At 37.2% G+C, this 16,580-nt stretch overlaps 1 protein-coding gene across 1 annotated transcript in view; it reads left to right on the top strand.

The window, feature by feature from the left end:
• MRC1 (mannose receptor C-type 1) overlaps positions 1-16,580 on the top strand; it is a 127,057-nt gene that overhangs the window by 29,302 nt on the left and 81,175 nt on the right. The window contains exons 5-6 of the mRNA XM_023735071.1: positions 7,294-7,407; positions 10,252-10,398. Of these exons, the coding sequence (XP_023590839.1) occupies positions 7,294-7,407; positions 10,252-10,398 (261 nt within the window). The remainder of the gene's footprint in view (positions 1-7,293; positions 7,408-10,251; positions 10,399-16,580) is intronic.

Genomic DNA, 16,580 nt, shown 5'->3' with positions numbered 1-16,580 from the left:
CCACCAAGGAGATTAGCAGAGAACCTTCTAAGAAAGAGAATCTAAATAAATGTTTGCTGACTGGCAAATGATGATGCAGCAAAATAGACAATTGCTTAGTAATTCACCCTAAGCTTGACAGTTAATGGCAAGAAGATAGTAAGTGCGTGCCTCTTAAACATGAAATTCCTTATCAGTCTTCTGGGAACTTGGTTAACGGTGTAGATGTCGGGCCTAATCATCAGAGATTTTAGATCAGTAAGTGTGAGGTGAGGCCCAGCAATCTGCATTTTAACAACTTCCCGGTGATTCTGAGGCAGGTAGTTGGGGAGCACACTTGACAAAACACTGTTTTAGCATCTACTGTATCAGTGATGTCTACAAATTCCTCCTGACTGACTCCAGGAGCAGAGAGTAGGGGTTCCAAGCATGGACTCTGGAGTCAGTCTGGGTTCCAACTCTGTGAAAACGATGATGATCTTGTGGATTACTTGAGTGTCTATGCCTCGGGGCCTTCAGGTGTTAAAGGAGACGATGTGTACGAACAAGCTATGCTGGCCCTAACTTTGTGTAAGGCCCTGGGATCTGGGCTAGAATAGAAGGGTTAGAGTATGCCACCAGCTCTGCCTCATTTTCTAACACTTTTCCCAACTGCTTTCAGGTGATATCTTTCATCAACTGGCACACATTTTCCCTAAATTATTATTAAGGAGATTGAGGAAAGAAAAGCAGTATGACCTCACTGTTTGCACACATAGCCTCAGAAATGGGATTATGTCTCAGTCTGTTGAAATATTCCCTTTTGTGTTGTCTATGGAGCCTGTCTAATATTGGGACAAAGGACCAGAGAAATTAGTATTTACCGGTTACCAGGTGTTGTGCAATTGACTCTGACTCATGGTGACCTCTTGTGTGTCAGAGTAGAACTGTGCTCCATAGGGTTTCCAATGGCTGATTTTTTGTAAGTATATTGCCAAGCCTTTCTTCTGAGGCACCTCTGGGCGAACTTGAAGCTTCAACCTTTTGGTTAGCAGCCAGTGCCTTAACCGTTTGCAATATTTACAACCATGTGTAAAAATAACGAGAAAGAGAAGACAGCACAGAAAGAGACCAAAAAAAAAAAAAAAAAACCAACGCAAACAATGAAGGAATAGAAAAGATTGTTCAAGACAATCCTGGTGTTTTTGGTGCACACTTGCATGAGTGAGAGAAAAACAAGAGTTGAAATGGTTTCAGCTGGCTTTTCATTCGTTCTTTTAAGGAATCTGTGGGTTGTGTTATCTTGCCTCTTCCGATTTTTACTTGTTTTTGGCTTTCTGGACGTTAAGGGACAGAAAACAGGTTACTTTTTACTTTCTTCACTAGCTGCATAGAAGAAAGGGAAGATACCGGTTGGCCAGCAGCTCTGCCCATCTATGCACTCACTTCCGGGTCCGGGCTCCCTCACTATCAGGGTCTGGCGGCAGGAAATGATTGCCTAATCAGCAAGTGCTATTACTGTGTCCCTCAGGAGAGCAAACAAGGGCTTAGAGATTCAGATGCCCGGTTCACCTCCGATACTTATTGGAATCTTATCCAAACCTCCGGGATTTTAGTCAGCAAAATTTAACTGGAATCTGGATAAGACTGACTAATGAGATTTGTACTACTTCCTGCTTTTCCTTAAGTCTAAAATATCAGCATTGGGAGAAAAAAACCATTTGACAAGGAATTAAAAAAAAAAGAGAAAGAAAATTTTGTGTTTTTTGGAGGGAAGGTATTCAGAAATTGGATATTTTTTTTGGATACATTGAGGAAGAATATAAAAAATAATATTATGGTCCAGGGAGTGTTAACCACTCCATTTTGGGCAATAGACCACTAAATGAAGAAGAAAAAAAATCCCCACAAACAGTCATACTTTTAAAATAAGATTTCTTTTATGTAAGGGTTTGAGGAGTAAGTATCAATTTTAAAAAAATATATAACCAGTTTTGAATCTGATATCTAATTAACTGCCATTTCTTGAACAGCTGCTGTGTGCCAGACACTGGACTTTATTTTGAAATCTCACAACCTTGCGCATAAATATTATCATCCCCATTTTATAGATGAGATAACAGAGGGGAGAAATTAGGAAACTTCCCTAAAGCCTCATGTTCAGAAAATAGCTGGATTGGAATTCAGTGCTGTCTTTCCATGTCAGAGTGCCTAGGCGGTGCAGAAGGTTGAGTGCTTGACTACTAGCTGAAAGGTTGGTGGTTCAAACCCACCCAGAGGCAGTGGGAAGACAGGCCTGGTGATCTGCTTCCAAAAGATCACATCCTTGAAAACCCTATGGAGCAGTTCTACTCTGTACACATAAGGTTGCCATGAGTCGGTATCAACTGAACAGAACTAACAGCAACAAGAAGAACTATCTATCCATGTCACCATGCTGGGTCTCACTCAAAATAAACAGTGATTTGTAGTCCCCAGAGCACTCACTACCAGTAAGCCAGTTGCCATGGAGTCATTCTGACTCATGGTGACCCCATGGGTATCAGAGTAGAATTGTACTCCATAGTTTTGGAAGTGGACTGCCAGGCCTTTCTTCCGAGTTGCCTTTGGGTGGGTTACTAGCTTTAACCTTTCAGTTAGTAGCTGAGCATGTTAACCATTTGCACCCTCCAGGGGCTCGCAGAGCACTAACTAAACCAAAAAACCAAACCCATTGCCATCGAGTCAATTCCAACTCATAGCGACCCTTTAGGACAGAGTAGAACTGCCTCATAGGGTTTCCAAGGAGTGCCTGGTGGATTCAAACTGCTGACCTTTTGGTTAGCAGCCAAACTCTTAATCACTACACAACCAGAGTTTCCAGAGCACTCACTAGAACCCTTAATTTAAGATGTCAAGATCTCCTTGCTCCAATAAATTTACTCTTAACTGGCAATCTGATTTCATACTATCTGCAGGGCTAAATGTTTCTGCCCAGCAGCCCATTCTTACATCACCCGCTGGCATTTCATCATCTTCACTTCTGCTTCTACCCTGAAAAATGTTGGGATACTCTATTTAATCCTCAATTCCTGAATCAGATTCATAACTATGTATGTGCAGGATTGGGTTTTACAGAACTGAAATAAGACAGAGGAAGTGAAACTGGCTTGCTACCCTGATAGTTTTTGCTAGTTTCCTCTAGTGTTTTCTGGGGGGGAAAAAAAATCAGACTTCAATATAGAAAAGAAAATAAAAAGACCCATGTAATATTGGACAGTAATACATCTTCTATCATTACTAAGTTCAAAAGTAAATCTATAACTGTTTTAGATATTACATGCAGAAAAATTTAAATTTAAATTAGCATGTGGAATTGATGTTTCGTATTACAAGACTGAAAATTTGGTCTACTTCTTTATAAAATGACAAAATCTCTTTAGAGAAAAAGTTTGTGAACAATGCTCATGTGCATGAAATGGTACGTTTAACATGGGGTTAGAGTTTTGTTTCTAAAGAGCATCTTTTGCCAACCCTAATGCAATATGGGAGCCCTGGTGGTGTAGTGGATAAGAGCTTGGCTGTTAATCAAAATGTCAGCAATTCAAATCCACCAGCCACTTTTTGGAAACCCTATGGGGCAGTTCTACTCTGTCCTATAGGGTCACTATTAGTCAGAATCAGTTCAACAGTACCTAACAACAACAACAACAACAACAATACAATATGGAGTTATTAATAATAATAATGGTAATAATAGTAATGGTAATAACCAGTTGCTGTTGAGTTGTTTATGACTCATAGTGACCCTGTGAGCATCAGAGTAGACTATGCTCCATAGGGTTCTCAGTGGCTGATTTTTCAGAAATAGATTGCCAGGCCTTACAAGGCACATCTGAGTGGACTCGAACCTCCAGCCTTTTGTTTAGCAGCCAAATGCACTAACCATTTGCACCACCCAGCGGCTCCAATAGTAGTAATAGCTTCCATTTGTTGGGTACATACTATGTGTTAGGCACTATTTTAAGTACTTTACATGTATTAATTGCTTACATTCCTCAAAAGAAGCATAGAACTACCTAGAGCAGATAAGTAATATCAAAGAATAGATAATTCTCTTAAAGAGCTATTATCTTTTCTCATCATGATAAACATATTAATTTAATTAAACAATATCAGATAAAGAATACTTCAGTTCTTTGTACAATCAGGGAATTGTGGTTTGGAAAACTAAAATACATTTTTTTAAGTAGATAACTTTAAAAAAATACCAGAGTAATTAATTTTGGGAGTAGCTATATATAACATTTTAGAAATGCCACTTTCAACAACATTTCCTCTAGTATACCACTCTGCAAGTATAGAGATAATTATTATTCAAGTCAGTGTAACTAAAGAATTAAGGAAAAAAATCCTTAAATATCCCATAGGATTTAATGTAGTGATCATTAACATAACATATTAAGTCAATCTGACACTGATCCCAGAATGACATTTCTAAGGCAGAGGCTGATAGACAGGTGTCTCCTCTTGACACCTTGTAAGGTTTCTATTTACATAGGTAAGGTAGAATAGTAATTTTTAGTTGGTTTCTTTAATGTATCCTAAGAAGACATAAATAACTGATTTAGTACTCAATTTAACTGTATATAAATAATTAATAAAATAAAATGAAACCGTTGATGAGATGAGCAATTATAAAATTGATTTATTATGGGATGAATTTTTTTTTTTATCACTTCCTTGGAATAAAGTGTTGTTTCTTTTTAAAGAACACAGTCATTCTCAATGATGCTCATCCCAGAGATTTGAAACAAAACAAATATAAAGATTTCCCCTTTTGACAATGTCATTTCCTGGACATGGCTTTAAAATAAATATTTCTATTATGTATCTATTTTAATTCCAACTTTGGAGAACCAGATACCGAGGCCTCAGTAGCAGACGGCAGGAATGAGTTCTGGCACGGGGCAATGGAGAGGCTAATGTTTAGGGAGCGATGACATTAATCAAGGATATCTGCCTAATTCATTGTTCTTTACTTAATGGTGCACCGTCATTTAAAATTATCTAGAAAGGATATTATAACAGTAAATCACTGGCGAATTTGATTTAAATAGCTATAGAATCCATTGAAAAAATTCATTGAACCCTGGGTTTCAATCCTGATCCACTAATCCTTTGCTTGACTCAACAAGTTATTTACCATCACCACCACCCCCTCTTCCCTCAGTATAAGGAGCCCTGGTGGCACAGAGTTTAAAGCGCTCAGCTACTAACCAAAGGGTCAGTGGTTCAAACCCATCAGCTGCTTTGAGGGAGAAAGACGTGGCAGTCTGCATCCATAAAGATTTCAGTCTTGAAACCTTGTGGGGATAGTTCTACTCTCTCCTATAGGGTTGCTCTGAGTTGGAATTGACTGAACTGCAATGGATTTGGTTTGGGTTTTGGTGCTCAGTTTCCCCATATGTAAAATGAAGGAGTTGGACTAGTTACGTCCCAAGATATACAAAGCACACTACCTATGTAAAATTTCTGCCAGCTCTTAAAATTGTTTTTCTAGAACACTTGATGAAAATAAGTGAGTTTGAATTAATTTTCATTGATTTTTATCTGCCAGTATTTAATTTCATCTCATTTATATTTTATTGCTTTGTTTTTTTTAAAATCACACAAAAGGTTGTCCTTTCCAGCAAATAACTCCAGTATTGAATTCAGTTTAGTTTACCAAGATCAATATACCTAATCAGTATCACCCTAATCAATGTCTTCAAGTGGATTCTCTCTTTGTAAGAGCCCTCTGCTAAATGCTGAACAAACTGAGTGCAACATTCAGGTCACATGATCCCTAAGAAAGTGATCAGCACTCTTATGGAGTTGAGGTGCAATAAATGTTAGGTATTTTTTTTGGCATTGAGTCACTCTACCTCTATTCATTTGAATTTGTGACATAAATATACAACGTATATATATAATATGTGTGTGTGTATTTGCAAGCTAATAAAAAATTGGAGGTAAATTTTAGTGACTTTGAGGCAGCTCCTCAGAAGTATAGTTACATCAGAACAATAGAGTCCAGCTGTGTTGTTATACAGACGTAGGTTCAAATTTCACACCTACCATTTATTAATTGCACATGTCATTTAAACTCTTTGAGTCTCGGTTTCCACACTTATACAATGATGATAACAGTATTTAATTCATAGTTCGTGAAGAGTAAGTGAGCAAACACAGTGCTGGGAATGTAGTTCATGCTTAGTAAGTGGTAACTCTTACTGTTTAAGAGATTTGACTGGGAATATAGGTAACAGTAGATATAGTCTATTTATAGTTACCAGCATGTACAGGTAATTGAAGGTGTGTATCTTATTAAGGCCAAAGAACAATTTTTTTTTTTAATTAGCTCTCTTTGATCACCTAGAAGAATGGGCAGAGAACAGAGAGTGCTTATCTATGGTTTTTAAAACGATGTAAAAACCCATTGCTATCAATTCCAACTCATAGCAACCCTACAGGACAGAGTAGAACTGCCCCATAGGGCTTCCAAGGAGGGGCTGGTGGATTCGAACTGCTGACTTTTTGGTTAGCAGCTGAACTCTTAACATTGCACCACCAGGACTCCTTAAAAAGATATAGGTAATGCCATAGTAGAGTCACATGGGTGGGCTGAGCTCCACATGAACTGTTTTTTTTAACTTCCACATCAGGCCTAGCAGAGTTTGAAACATTGTAATAATGATTTATTAGCTGCCTAAATAAAGGATTGTTTGAGTTAGCGTAAACATTTAATGCTTAGAATTTAATCATCATTTGAATAAGGAAAATTAACTTTCAAAATACCATAAAATAAAATTCTTAGAATTAGCTCTGAAATATGAGATTGGGGTAAAATTTATCAAATGATAGACTGAAATGTTTATTAAACTTTTTCATGATAGAAAACTTTGACTTTTATGTAAAATATATCTTATTTTTACTCTAAAATGAAGTATAAAGCTATTATTTGATGATACTCAAAGATACTCTTCTCCAAATAAGAAACACACTCGTACTATCCTTGGCAAAGTATATAGTAGTCATCAAGATCATGGGATTTAAAGCCCGTCAAATCTGGGTTGGAACCTCAGCAAGAATCTAACTAGTTTACCTACATTCTCGCAGCCTCAGTTTCTTTATGTGTTCAATGGAGGTAACAATTGTGCTTAACTTAGATTTTTTAGGACAGTCAAAGGAGAAAGTTCAGGCATAATTATCATCACTTCTTCCAGATACATTTTGTTTCAACACCTAATTCTGAATTTGATTTCACTGTCTTTTTGGAATGTCAGCTTTTGTTTTTTTGTCTTTGTTATGTAGGATTAACCAGTCTCTTGACTTCGGGACTCTGGATTGGACTTAACAGTCTGAGTTTCAACAGTGGCTGGCAGTGGAGTAGTGGCAGTCCTTTCCGTTATTTGAACTGGCTACCAGGTAGGGGTCAGCCTTTCTGTGGTCGAATTAATGCAAATGTAGTTCATTGGCTGTTCTGGAGACTTTTATGATCTCATATATAGATCTCAAAGAGGAGAACTGGGAGACTTCATCAAGTACGGTGTATTTCTCACCTTGCTTTGAAATCTGTCCACTTTTCTGGAGGACAGAAACTGCTCTGAACTAATTATTCTAAATTGTCATAACACACAACAAACATAGCACAAAAGAAGACAAAATAGTAAATGTAAATCTTTCATAAAACAATCAGAAGAAACAAAAGGCCAATGATGACAAATGTTTTTGTCTTATTCACCTTGTTAATAGCTCCTAGAGGTACTCTACTGAGTATGATTTCAAGACATCCCCTACCTCCAGTCTTGGCTTCTCAGGAAAGAGTGAGACAAACCATTAATGATGCCTGCTGTGCGTGTGGGAAGGGAGAGGAGTTGCACACGGGTCACATATTTATTTGCCAGCTCTGCTATGGACGATACTAATATGGTGTTCTTTCATATGGTCAGACTTCTTTTTTAAAACCATGGAATGATTTTTGCATTTGGCTTAGAAAAATATCCATTTTCTATATGTACTGAGATATGCTATTTGAAAAAATCTGAGGATATAATATTCAGAATAGATGCTAAAACATACGAGAGAATTTTAATGGACTCCGTTGTGGTTTAAATGGATTAGATTTTCTATGAAATTCCACTTTCAACGTATTCCTTCTATGGGTGATGTTTACACGGCTGCCGCTAGAGTCTTGTAATACTAATCATTTTTATTTTCCTCTGGAATGGGGAAGTAAACATCACTGCAATGGAATATATGATGTCCTTTTTATGGCTGAGGATTTGATTGTTTGCCTACCATGAATGTACAAGGCAGAACTGAGTCAAATTAAATTGAAGAATACCAGTTGTGTTCAATCAGATAGCTAGACAACAGTTGTAGTCAACAGAAGTCTAGAGTTTATTCTTCTCTGTTGCTAAAGTATTGCAAACCATTAAGAAGGCCAGTTAATTTGAGGGTGATGATTATAATATTTAACCATTTGTCTTCTAAGAGTACAGTGAGAAAATTTGAGGGTTAGTTTATGTGAAGGTGAGGAGTGAAACTGGAATGTTAATGAGAAAGGAAAAGAAACATCCTTCCTTATTATACCAAGTGCCTGGGAAGCAGGTGCAAGATTAAATCATCTTCTGAAATAGTATGGGAATTTCTTCAAACTAATATTAGAAACCTTGTGGAATATTAGAAATTGTTATTGTATGAATTATTCAGTAAAGCATTCAACCGAGTACTTAACAATAATACATCTATTAAAATACGTTCCCATTTGAAATGAGGATATTTTATATAAATGATGTACAGTGTGAATTCAAATTATAATAACTATTGTAAGCATTTACAAAGACCACCAACTGATATGTTAAAGTTGTCAGTGGTTATATATTGGTAATTAAATAAATATATAAAATGATTTACTAATGAATAGATTAATAACTAACAGCTATAAAATGTGTTACTGTTTCTTGAAAGCTTCTTTCTAGTACTGCCTCATATCTGTAAGGTCAGTTATCCTGTTAGTTGTTTGGTCATAACGCCAAAATGTGTTGGTTAACATATTTTAAAAATATCTTTACCCTTACCACTAACAATTATTTTTCTTTGTGGGTTATTCAAATAACCTTCAAAAACTTATGATTAAAAACTTTGTAGAGCAGGTAGGATGATTTCCATCTTTCAGAAGGGAATGTGAAGTTCAAGCACAGTTTATATACGTGTCAAAAGTCACAAGACAGAGTCACTGACAGAATGCGACTCACTCACCCTGTCTTCAGGCGTGAGCTGGAGCTAGTTTTTAGAGTACTAGTTTTAAAATCATGTAGCATCAGAGTAAGGCGCCATGGTGGTGCAATGGTTAAGCACTCCAGCAGCTGACAGGAAGATTAGTGATTGGAACCCACCCAGCAGATCTATGGGAGAAAGACCTCGTGATCTTTTCCCATAAAGATTACAGCCAAGAAAACTCTATGGGAGCAGTTCTACTCTGTCACATGGGGTAGCGATGAGTTGGAATTGACTGATGGCACCCAACAACATCATCAGAGCTGTGAAAAGCAAGAGAAACATGGGTATCAATGTGTGTATCCATTACTTTAGCAAAGATGACTCTATCTGATTCTTTAATCAGCTGCTAATAAGAAATGGGATGAGGGCTTAGCCATTAAAAATATTCTTCAGTAGGCAGAAATACAACTATTATTGAGAAAGAGGTCTTAGTTCTGGGAACATTTATCACCATTTGGCATGGCATGTTACTGCTTCCAGTGTCTGTTTCCGTTATCTTTCCTGTCTTCTCTAACTGGAGAAGGTTTTCCCATGCCTAGATATGTCTTTCGCCTGATACTTACAGTTAGCTTGATTTAAATTTTGAGTAGTTATTTATAACGTCTAATATGACTGGTTTGTAACATCATGATTTTTTCTGTTTGTTTGTTTGGTACCTCTTTATGATGCATAATATAATCCAGTGTGAAGATTGTTCAAGTTTTAAGGTCGAGTTTTATTAATGGATATTGTGAAAAAAGGTTATTTAAAAAAATATACTTGTGTAGTCAACTTTTAGGCATTGGGATGATCCAAGAACGAATTAAAAAAAAAAAAAAATAGACATCCTGTTTTTTGCTTTGCATTCAGTAATTTTTTTTTTTGTGAATTTGTAGTCACAGACAGAATCGGAATCCATTAAATCCCAGGGATCAAGATAGGATGCTGTAGGGGCTTCTACTTGTAATACCTATAATAATTGCATTTAATGTTTCCTTTTCCTCAAAGGAAGCCCATCAGCTGAACCTGGAAAAAGCTGTGTGTCACTAAATCCTGGGAAGAATGCTAAATGGGAAAATCTGGAATGTGTTCAGAAACTAGGCTATATTTGTAAAAAGGGCAACACTACTTTGGATCCTTTTGTTATTCCCTCAGGTAAGCGATCTATTTGATCTGAAGTGCGTAAAATGTTAGAATTTGAAGATAGATGAAATTACAGCATACTCATAACTGCATGAAATGACTCCACAGGTTTTGTTGATAATTTATGGAGTAAACATAATGACACTCCTTCAAGCTTTCTTTTCGTTGGTTACTACTACTGGTTGCTAACATTTCCTAAGCGTGCTGTGGTGTTTAGGTATGGTGTCAAGCCTTTGATATACATGACGTAAGTAAGAATTTTATCTCCTATGCTGTAGGTGTTATTATTCACACATTACAGATGAGGAAACAGATATTCAGAGAATATATAAAACTTGCACAAATGACAAAACTGGAATTCAAGTGAGGAAATAAATATCCAAGAGGGATATCTTTATTATGTCCTCACAATTTAAGGATCTCTCTGGGTCCCAATGCTATTTAGCATCTTACACTGAAGTCTTCACAGAAATGGAATAAAAATATCCAAAGAGTAGGAACTGAATTTTATATCTAGGCTAGACTCCAGGAAAAAAATCCAATTGCGCGCTATGCTCGCCATTATAATTTTATAGAAGAATTAAACTACTTAGGCAAGAATACATCTTTTCTTCAAATTGACTAAAACAAACAAACAAAATATTACATTTTGTTTACCATGACTTTTTTTTGGAGGGATACCTAATTCTTTAGTTTTTCCCCCCTTGAGAAATCAGACAGTGTGGCATTCTGGACTTTTTTTTTTTCTGTGACTTTTAGAATATATTTAAAAATATAGTTGACATGGCTAAAAAGTCAAATGGGACAAAATGATAAATAATAAAGGTTTCCTCCCATCTCTTATCTCTAACTGCCCAGTTTCCCTCCCTGGAGAATATTTATTTCTAGCTGTGCATTGTTACAGAGTTATTCTATGTATATATGAACAAATAAGTTTATAATTGTTTTTTGTCTGTTTTATACAAATGGTAGTATACTATACATATAAACTTTACCCTCTTTTTCTTCACTTAACAATTTGGGACATCGTTTCATATAGTCCATAAATTGTTTCTGCATTCATTTTTAAAAATATTTTATTGTGATTTTGGAGGAAATTTCCATAGCAAATTAGGTTCTCATTTAACAATTTCTCTATATATTTTTCAGTGACATTGGTTACACTTTTCACAATGTGTCAACATTCTCATTATTTCCATTCTGGTTGTTCTGTTTCCATTAATCTAGTTTCTTTATCCCCCTTTATCTTCTCATCTTTGGTCTAGGGTAAATGTTGACCATTAGGTCTTGTTTAGATTATTGTTTAGAGGAGCACAGTACTCAGGGTGGTATTATTTATTTTGTGAGCCACTCTGTTTTTCGGCTGTTAGGTGACCTCCAGGATATGCATTCATTTTTATGACTGCACAATAGCCATTGCATGGAGAGACAGTATATTTTTTTGACCAGTCCCCTATTGATAGACCTTTAGCTTACTTTCAGTCTTTTATTATTACAAACAATTCTGCGGTAGATAACTTTATACACTTTTCATTTCATGCAAGTGATGATTCCTAGAGATGGAGTTGCTTGGTCAGAGGGTAGGTACGTTAGCAATTTTAATAGAATTTTAATAGATACAGACATGGCCAAGCTCTCTAATGGATATAGATGAGGGATCCCTGTTACTGGGATTGGTGACACTTTAGAGGCTTTCTATTATGGCATGTGGCTTGCCTCAGGAGGATCTCAATCTTTTTTGTATTTCACATCCTCTATTCACCCCTTTGGAGTCCCTTGGTGGCACAAACGGTTAACATGCTCAACTGCTAACCCAAAGGTTGGAGGTTCGAGTCCACCCAGAGGCTCCTGGGAAGAAAGGCCTGGTGATCTACTTCTGAAAAATCAGCTATTAAAAACCCTACAGAGCACAGTTCTACTTTTACACACATAGGGTTACCATGGGTTGGAGTCAGTTCAATGGCCACTGGTAACTGGTATTCCTCCCATAGAGATCTACCAATCTACCAAACACCACAGTATCAGCCTTCCTTCTTGGAAGAGTCCATACAATTCTTCAGAAGGTTTGGAATTGCTCCTTTTGGGAAGAGAAGAATAGTTATTTTACAGTTTTGCTGGTACAGGAGGCAGAGCTCTGTAACTTGAGTTACTTGCTTAACCCACCCGTTTTAGAAGTCTCTTCTGTAAAATGCAAACATTAATATATTTTCTTCTGTGTAATTCTGTTCACATTCTTAAATAAATTACTTTTATTTCTCTACCATGCCTCACCTTGTTGCACTTGCTAGCATTCACTTGACCTTGGATTTTGAATATCTCTATACTTCCTGGATTAAATATTCAATCTTATCTATGAAATATGCCAGAGCTTGGAAAGTGTATCAAGGATCAAATTATGCAGCACGCATGATTAGTGATGCCTTTGGGCAAGAATTCAGCCTTGTACCCTGCTGGTCTTTGCAGAACTGCCCTGTTTGTCTCTAATTCTTGGGTCCCTAGGGCTGCGCTGTCCGCATCCAGAGCCACTAACCACATGTGGCCACTGAGCGCGTGAAATGTGGCCAGTTTGAACTGAGATGATCTGTAAGGGTAAAATACACACTGGATTTCCAAGACTTGGTGTAATAAAAAGAATGTAAAACATCTCATAAGTTTTATTGATTATATTTTGGATATATGGGGTTTACAAATATATTATTAAAATTCATTTTACCCGTTTCTTTTTACTTTTATTTACTACAGTACTTGCAAATTTAAAATTATGTCTGTGGTTTATATGCTATTTCTGTTGGACAATGCTGCTCTAGAGGAGCAAGCAATCTCTTGTGGCTACCCCAGGGAACTCCCCTTCATTTCACTTGGGTTGATTATTTTCATGTTTTAAGATATTTTTAAGGTTCATGTGTTTGGGTCTTTGAAGCCCTTAGCGGTTGCTGACATTATTTTCATTTTACTAGGCAGCAAAATTAAAATATCCCACCAGAGGGCTCCAGAGCTATGCTAAGATCTTTATTTCTGTAACCACTGGAAGTGTACAGAATCTAAATTGGATTGTGGGAATAGAGTGTTTAAAAATATACATTTTTTTCTATTACAATAATACAGTGTTTGGTTATCATGACTGACTAATTACTTGAATAACTACTGTGCACAGAATCCTCGGCTTAATGGGATCTTTGCCATTAGAGGAAGATGGGACCAATTCATTAAAAAAAAAAAAAAAATTTAAAGCATATAGTAAGCATGTATTAAGGCAGCACATTTGAGAACATTTTATACCAAACTTAAAATATAATTTTATTTCCTTTTTTTAATTGTGCTTTAGGTGGAAATTTACAGTTCAAGGTAATTTCTCATACAAAAATTTATACACATATTGTTTTGTGATATTACTTGCAGTCTGCACAATGTGGCAGCACACTCCCCCTTCCCACTCCAGGTTCCCTGTGTCCATTTGTTCCCTGGGCCTTTCTGCCTTCTCATCCTGCCTCTGTACAGGAGCTGCCCATTTGGTCTCTTGTATCTGATTGAATTAAGAAGCACACTTTTCACAAGGATTATTTTATGTTTTATAGTCCAGTCTAATCTTTGTCTGAAGAGTGGGCTTTGGGAATGGTTTCAGTTCTGGAGTAACAGATCTTCCGGGGGCCATAGGTTTGGGGGTTCCTCCAGTCTCTGTCAGACCGTTAAGTCTGATCTTTTTACGTGAATTTGAGTTCTGCTCTGCACTTTTCTCCTGCTCTGTCCGGGACTCTCTGTTGTGTTCCCTGTCAGGGTGGCCATTGGTGGTAAATGGGCACCATTTAGTCAAACTTAAAATATAAATTGACAGTACACAATACTGGGGAAGTCAGCACAACTTGACCAGGGCAAAGTCATAGAAGCTTCACAGACACATCCAAAGTCCCTGAGCAACCGAGTTACTGGGCTGAGGGCTGCAGACCATAGTCTCAGGGGACATCCAGCTCAACTGGCATAGGATCGTTTATAAAGAAAATATTCTACATCCGACCGTGGTGAGTAGCGTCTGGGATCTTAAAAGCCTGCGAGCAGCTGTCTAAGATACATCTACTGGTCCCATCCCGGCTGGAGCAAAGGAGAATGAAGAAAACCAAAGACACAAGGGAGACATTAGTCTAAAGGACTAATGGACCACAACTACCTCAACCTCCACCAGACTGAGCCCAGCACAACTAGATGGTATCTAGCTACCACCACTGACTGCTCTGACAGGGTCCCGGACAGAGTGGGAGAAAAATGTAGAACAAAATTCAAATTCACACACACAAAAAAAGACCAGACTTGCTGGTCTGACAGAGACCAGAGAAACCCCAATAGTATGGCCCCCAGACATCCTTTTAACTCAGTACTGAGGTCACTCCCAAGGTTTATCCTTCAGCCAAAGATTAGACAGGTCTACGGAGCCCTGGTGGTGTAGTGATTAAGACCTCTGCTGCTAACCAAAAGGTTGGCAGTTCAAATCCACCAGCCACTCCTTGGAAACACTATGGGGAAGTTCTACTCTGTCCTATAGGGTACTATGAGTTGGAATTGACTTGACAGCAACAGGTTTGGTTTTGTTTTGTTTTTTATAGGGCAAACAATAATACACATGAGCAACATGCTTTGTAGTTCAATTATGTGTACGAGACTAAACGGACACACTAGCCCAAAATAAAAGACAAGAAGGCAAGAAGGGACAGGAAAACTGGACAAAAGGAAGTGGAAACTAGGGTGGAGAAGGAGTGTTGACACAGCAGAGGGTTGGCAACCAATGTAACAAAACAATGTGTGTATTAATTTTTAATGAGAAACGAATTTGCTCTGTAAACTTTAACCTAAATCACTATCTATATCTGTATTTGTATCTATATCTCTATATATAAATTGACATTTATTTGGTAATAGAGTCTCTCTCTAAGCAAGGTATGTTGGTAAATTGCTGTTTGACAGTATCTGTACAGCAGTAGTAATAAGCTGCTGTATAAAAACTATTACTTCAGTTATTTTTCTATACCACCACTCATTATACCTCCCATGTGCCGGGCCCTATACCAGGTTCTAGGGCTTACAGGGATGAATAGAGTGAGTCTCTGTCTTCAAGCATCTTGACCTTTACTTTCCCCAGCTTATTGCTATGACCAAAAAATTTTGTGATGTATAGTCAAGATTATGAAATTTAACCAAAACTATGACTCCAAAAATTAGGATGTTGACAACTATTTCTTGTTTAATCAAATAATAATTGTGTGGTGTTTATAATTTCCAAGCACATTATCTCCGTTGTTTTCTGGTTCAGAAGAACATAGTGGCAATGAGAAGTTTAGTATTAGTATTATTTTTTAAAATTTACATGTATAGATATTTTAGTTCATATGATACGACTTGCCCAAGATCATATAATTTCAGGTTTTGTCTCAAAAATTTCCTTGTCCTAGCCACAATATCACATGTCATCTTTTGGGACCAAGTAAACGGTAGGAGGTCGATTCAGGAACACAGTTCATGCTGCTAAGGTGGCAGGGGGCTCTTGGTGGCCACCTTGTCCCCCACCCATTCTACTGCCTGCTTTAACACTAATCTTTTTCGTGCTTGCCCTCTGAGTATTGCCTCTCCGTTGGAGAATGACCCCCTGATGTCTATAGAATAAAGGTAAATCAAAATCTTTTAGGTAATGTATTATGTTAGAACTTTTGCACTTCCATCATTTTTAAAGGAGCGCTGGTGGCACAGTGGTTAAATGCTAACTGAAAGTTGGCAGTTTGAACCCACCCAGAGGCACCATGGGAGAAAGACCTGGCGATTTGCTCCTGTAAAGATTACAACCTAGAAAACCCTATGGGGCAGTTCTACTTTGTGACATGGGGTTGATATGAGTGGAAATTGACTCGACGGCATGTAACAACAACAAGCACAGGTTTGCTAAAGATTTAAGTTGCAGATAAAATTAGTCCATTGTATCTTAATGTGACCTTGTTGTAAGTATGATTAAAAATAAAAAGATATCCCACTTAACTTTTTTATAAAGTAAAAGGACAGGGTTCATTTACTTTTTGGACTAAAAGCAAACAAGATAGGATATATCTAGTCTATCTTTTGGTGAATATACAGACCAAGACATGAAACATATAGTACTATCTTTATTTGCCTGTAGCTATGAACTGTTCCATACATAGAATGATAGAAAATATGGC

The sequence above is a fragment of the Trichechus manatus genome, unplaced genomic scaffold (genome assembly GCF_000243295.1).
Source record: "Trichechus manatus latirostris isolate Lorelei unplaced genomic scaffold, TriManLat1.0 scaffold00075, whole genome shotgun sequence".
Taxonomy (NCBI): domain Eukaryota; kingdom Metazoa; phylum Chordata; class Mammalia; order Sirenia; family Trichechidae; genus Trichechus; species Trichechus manatus.
This window is presented reverse-complemented; position numbering and strand designations above follow the sequence as displayed.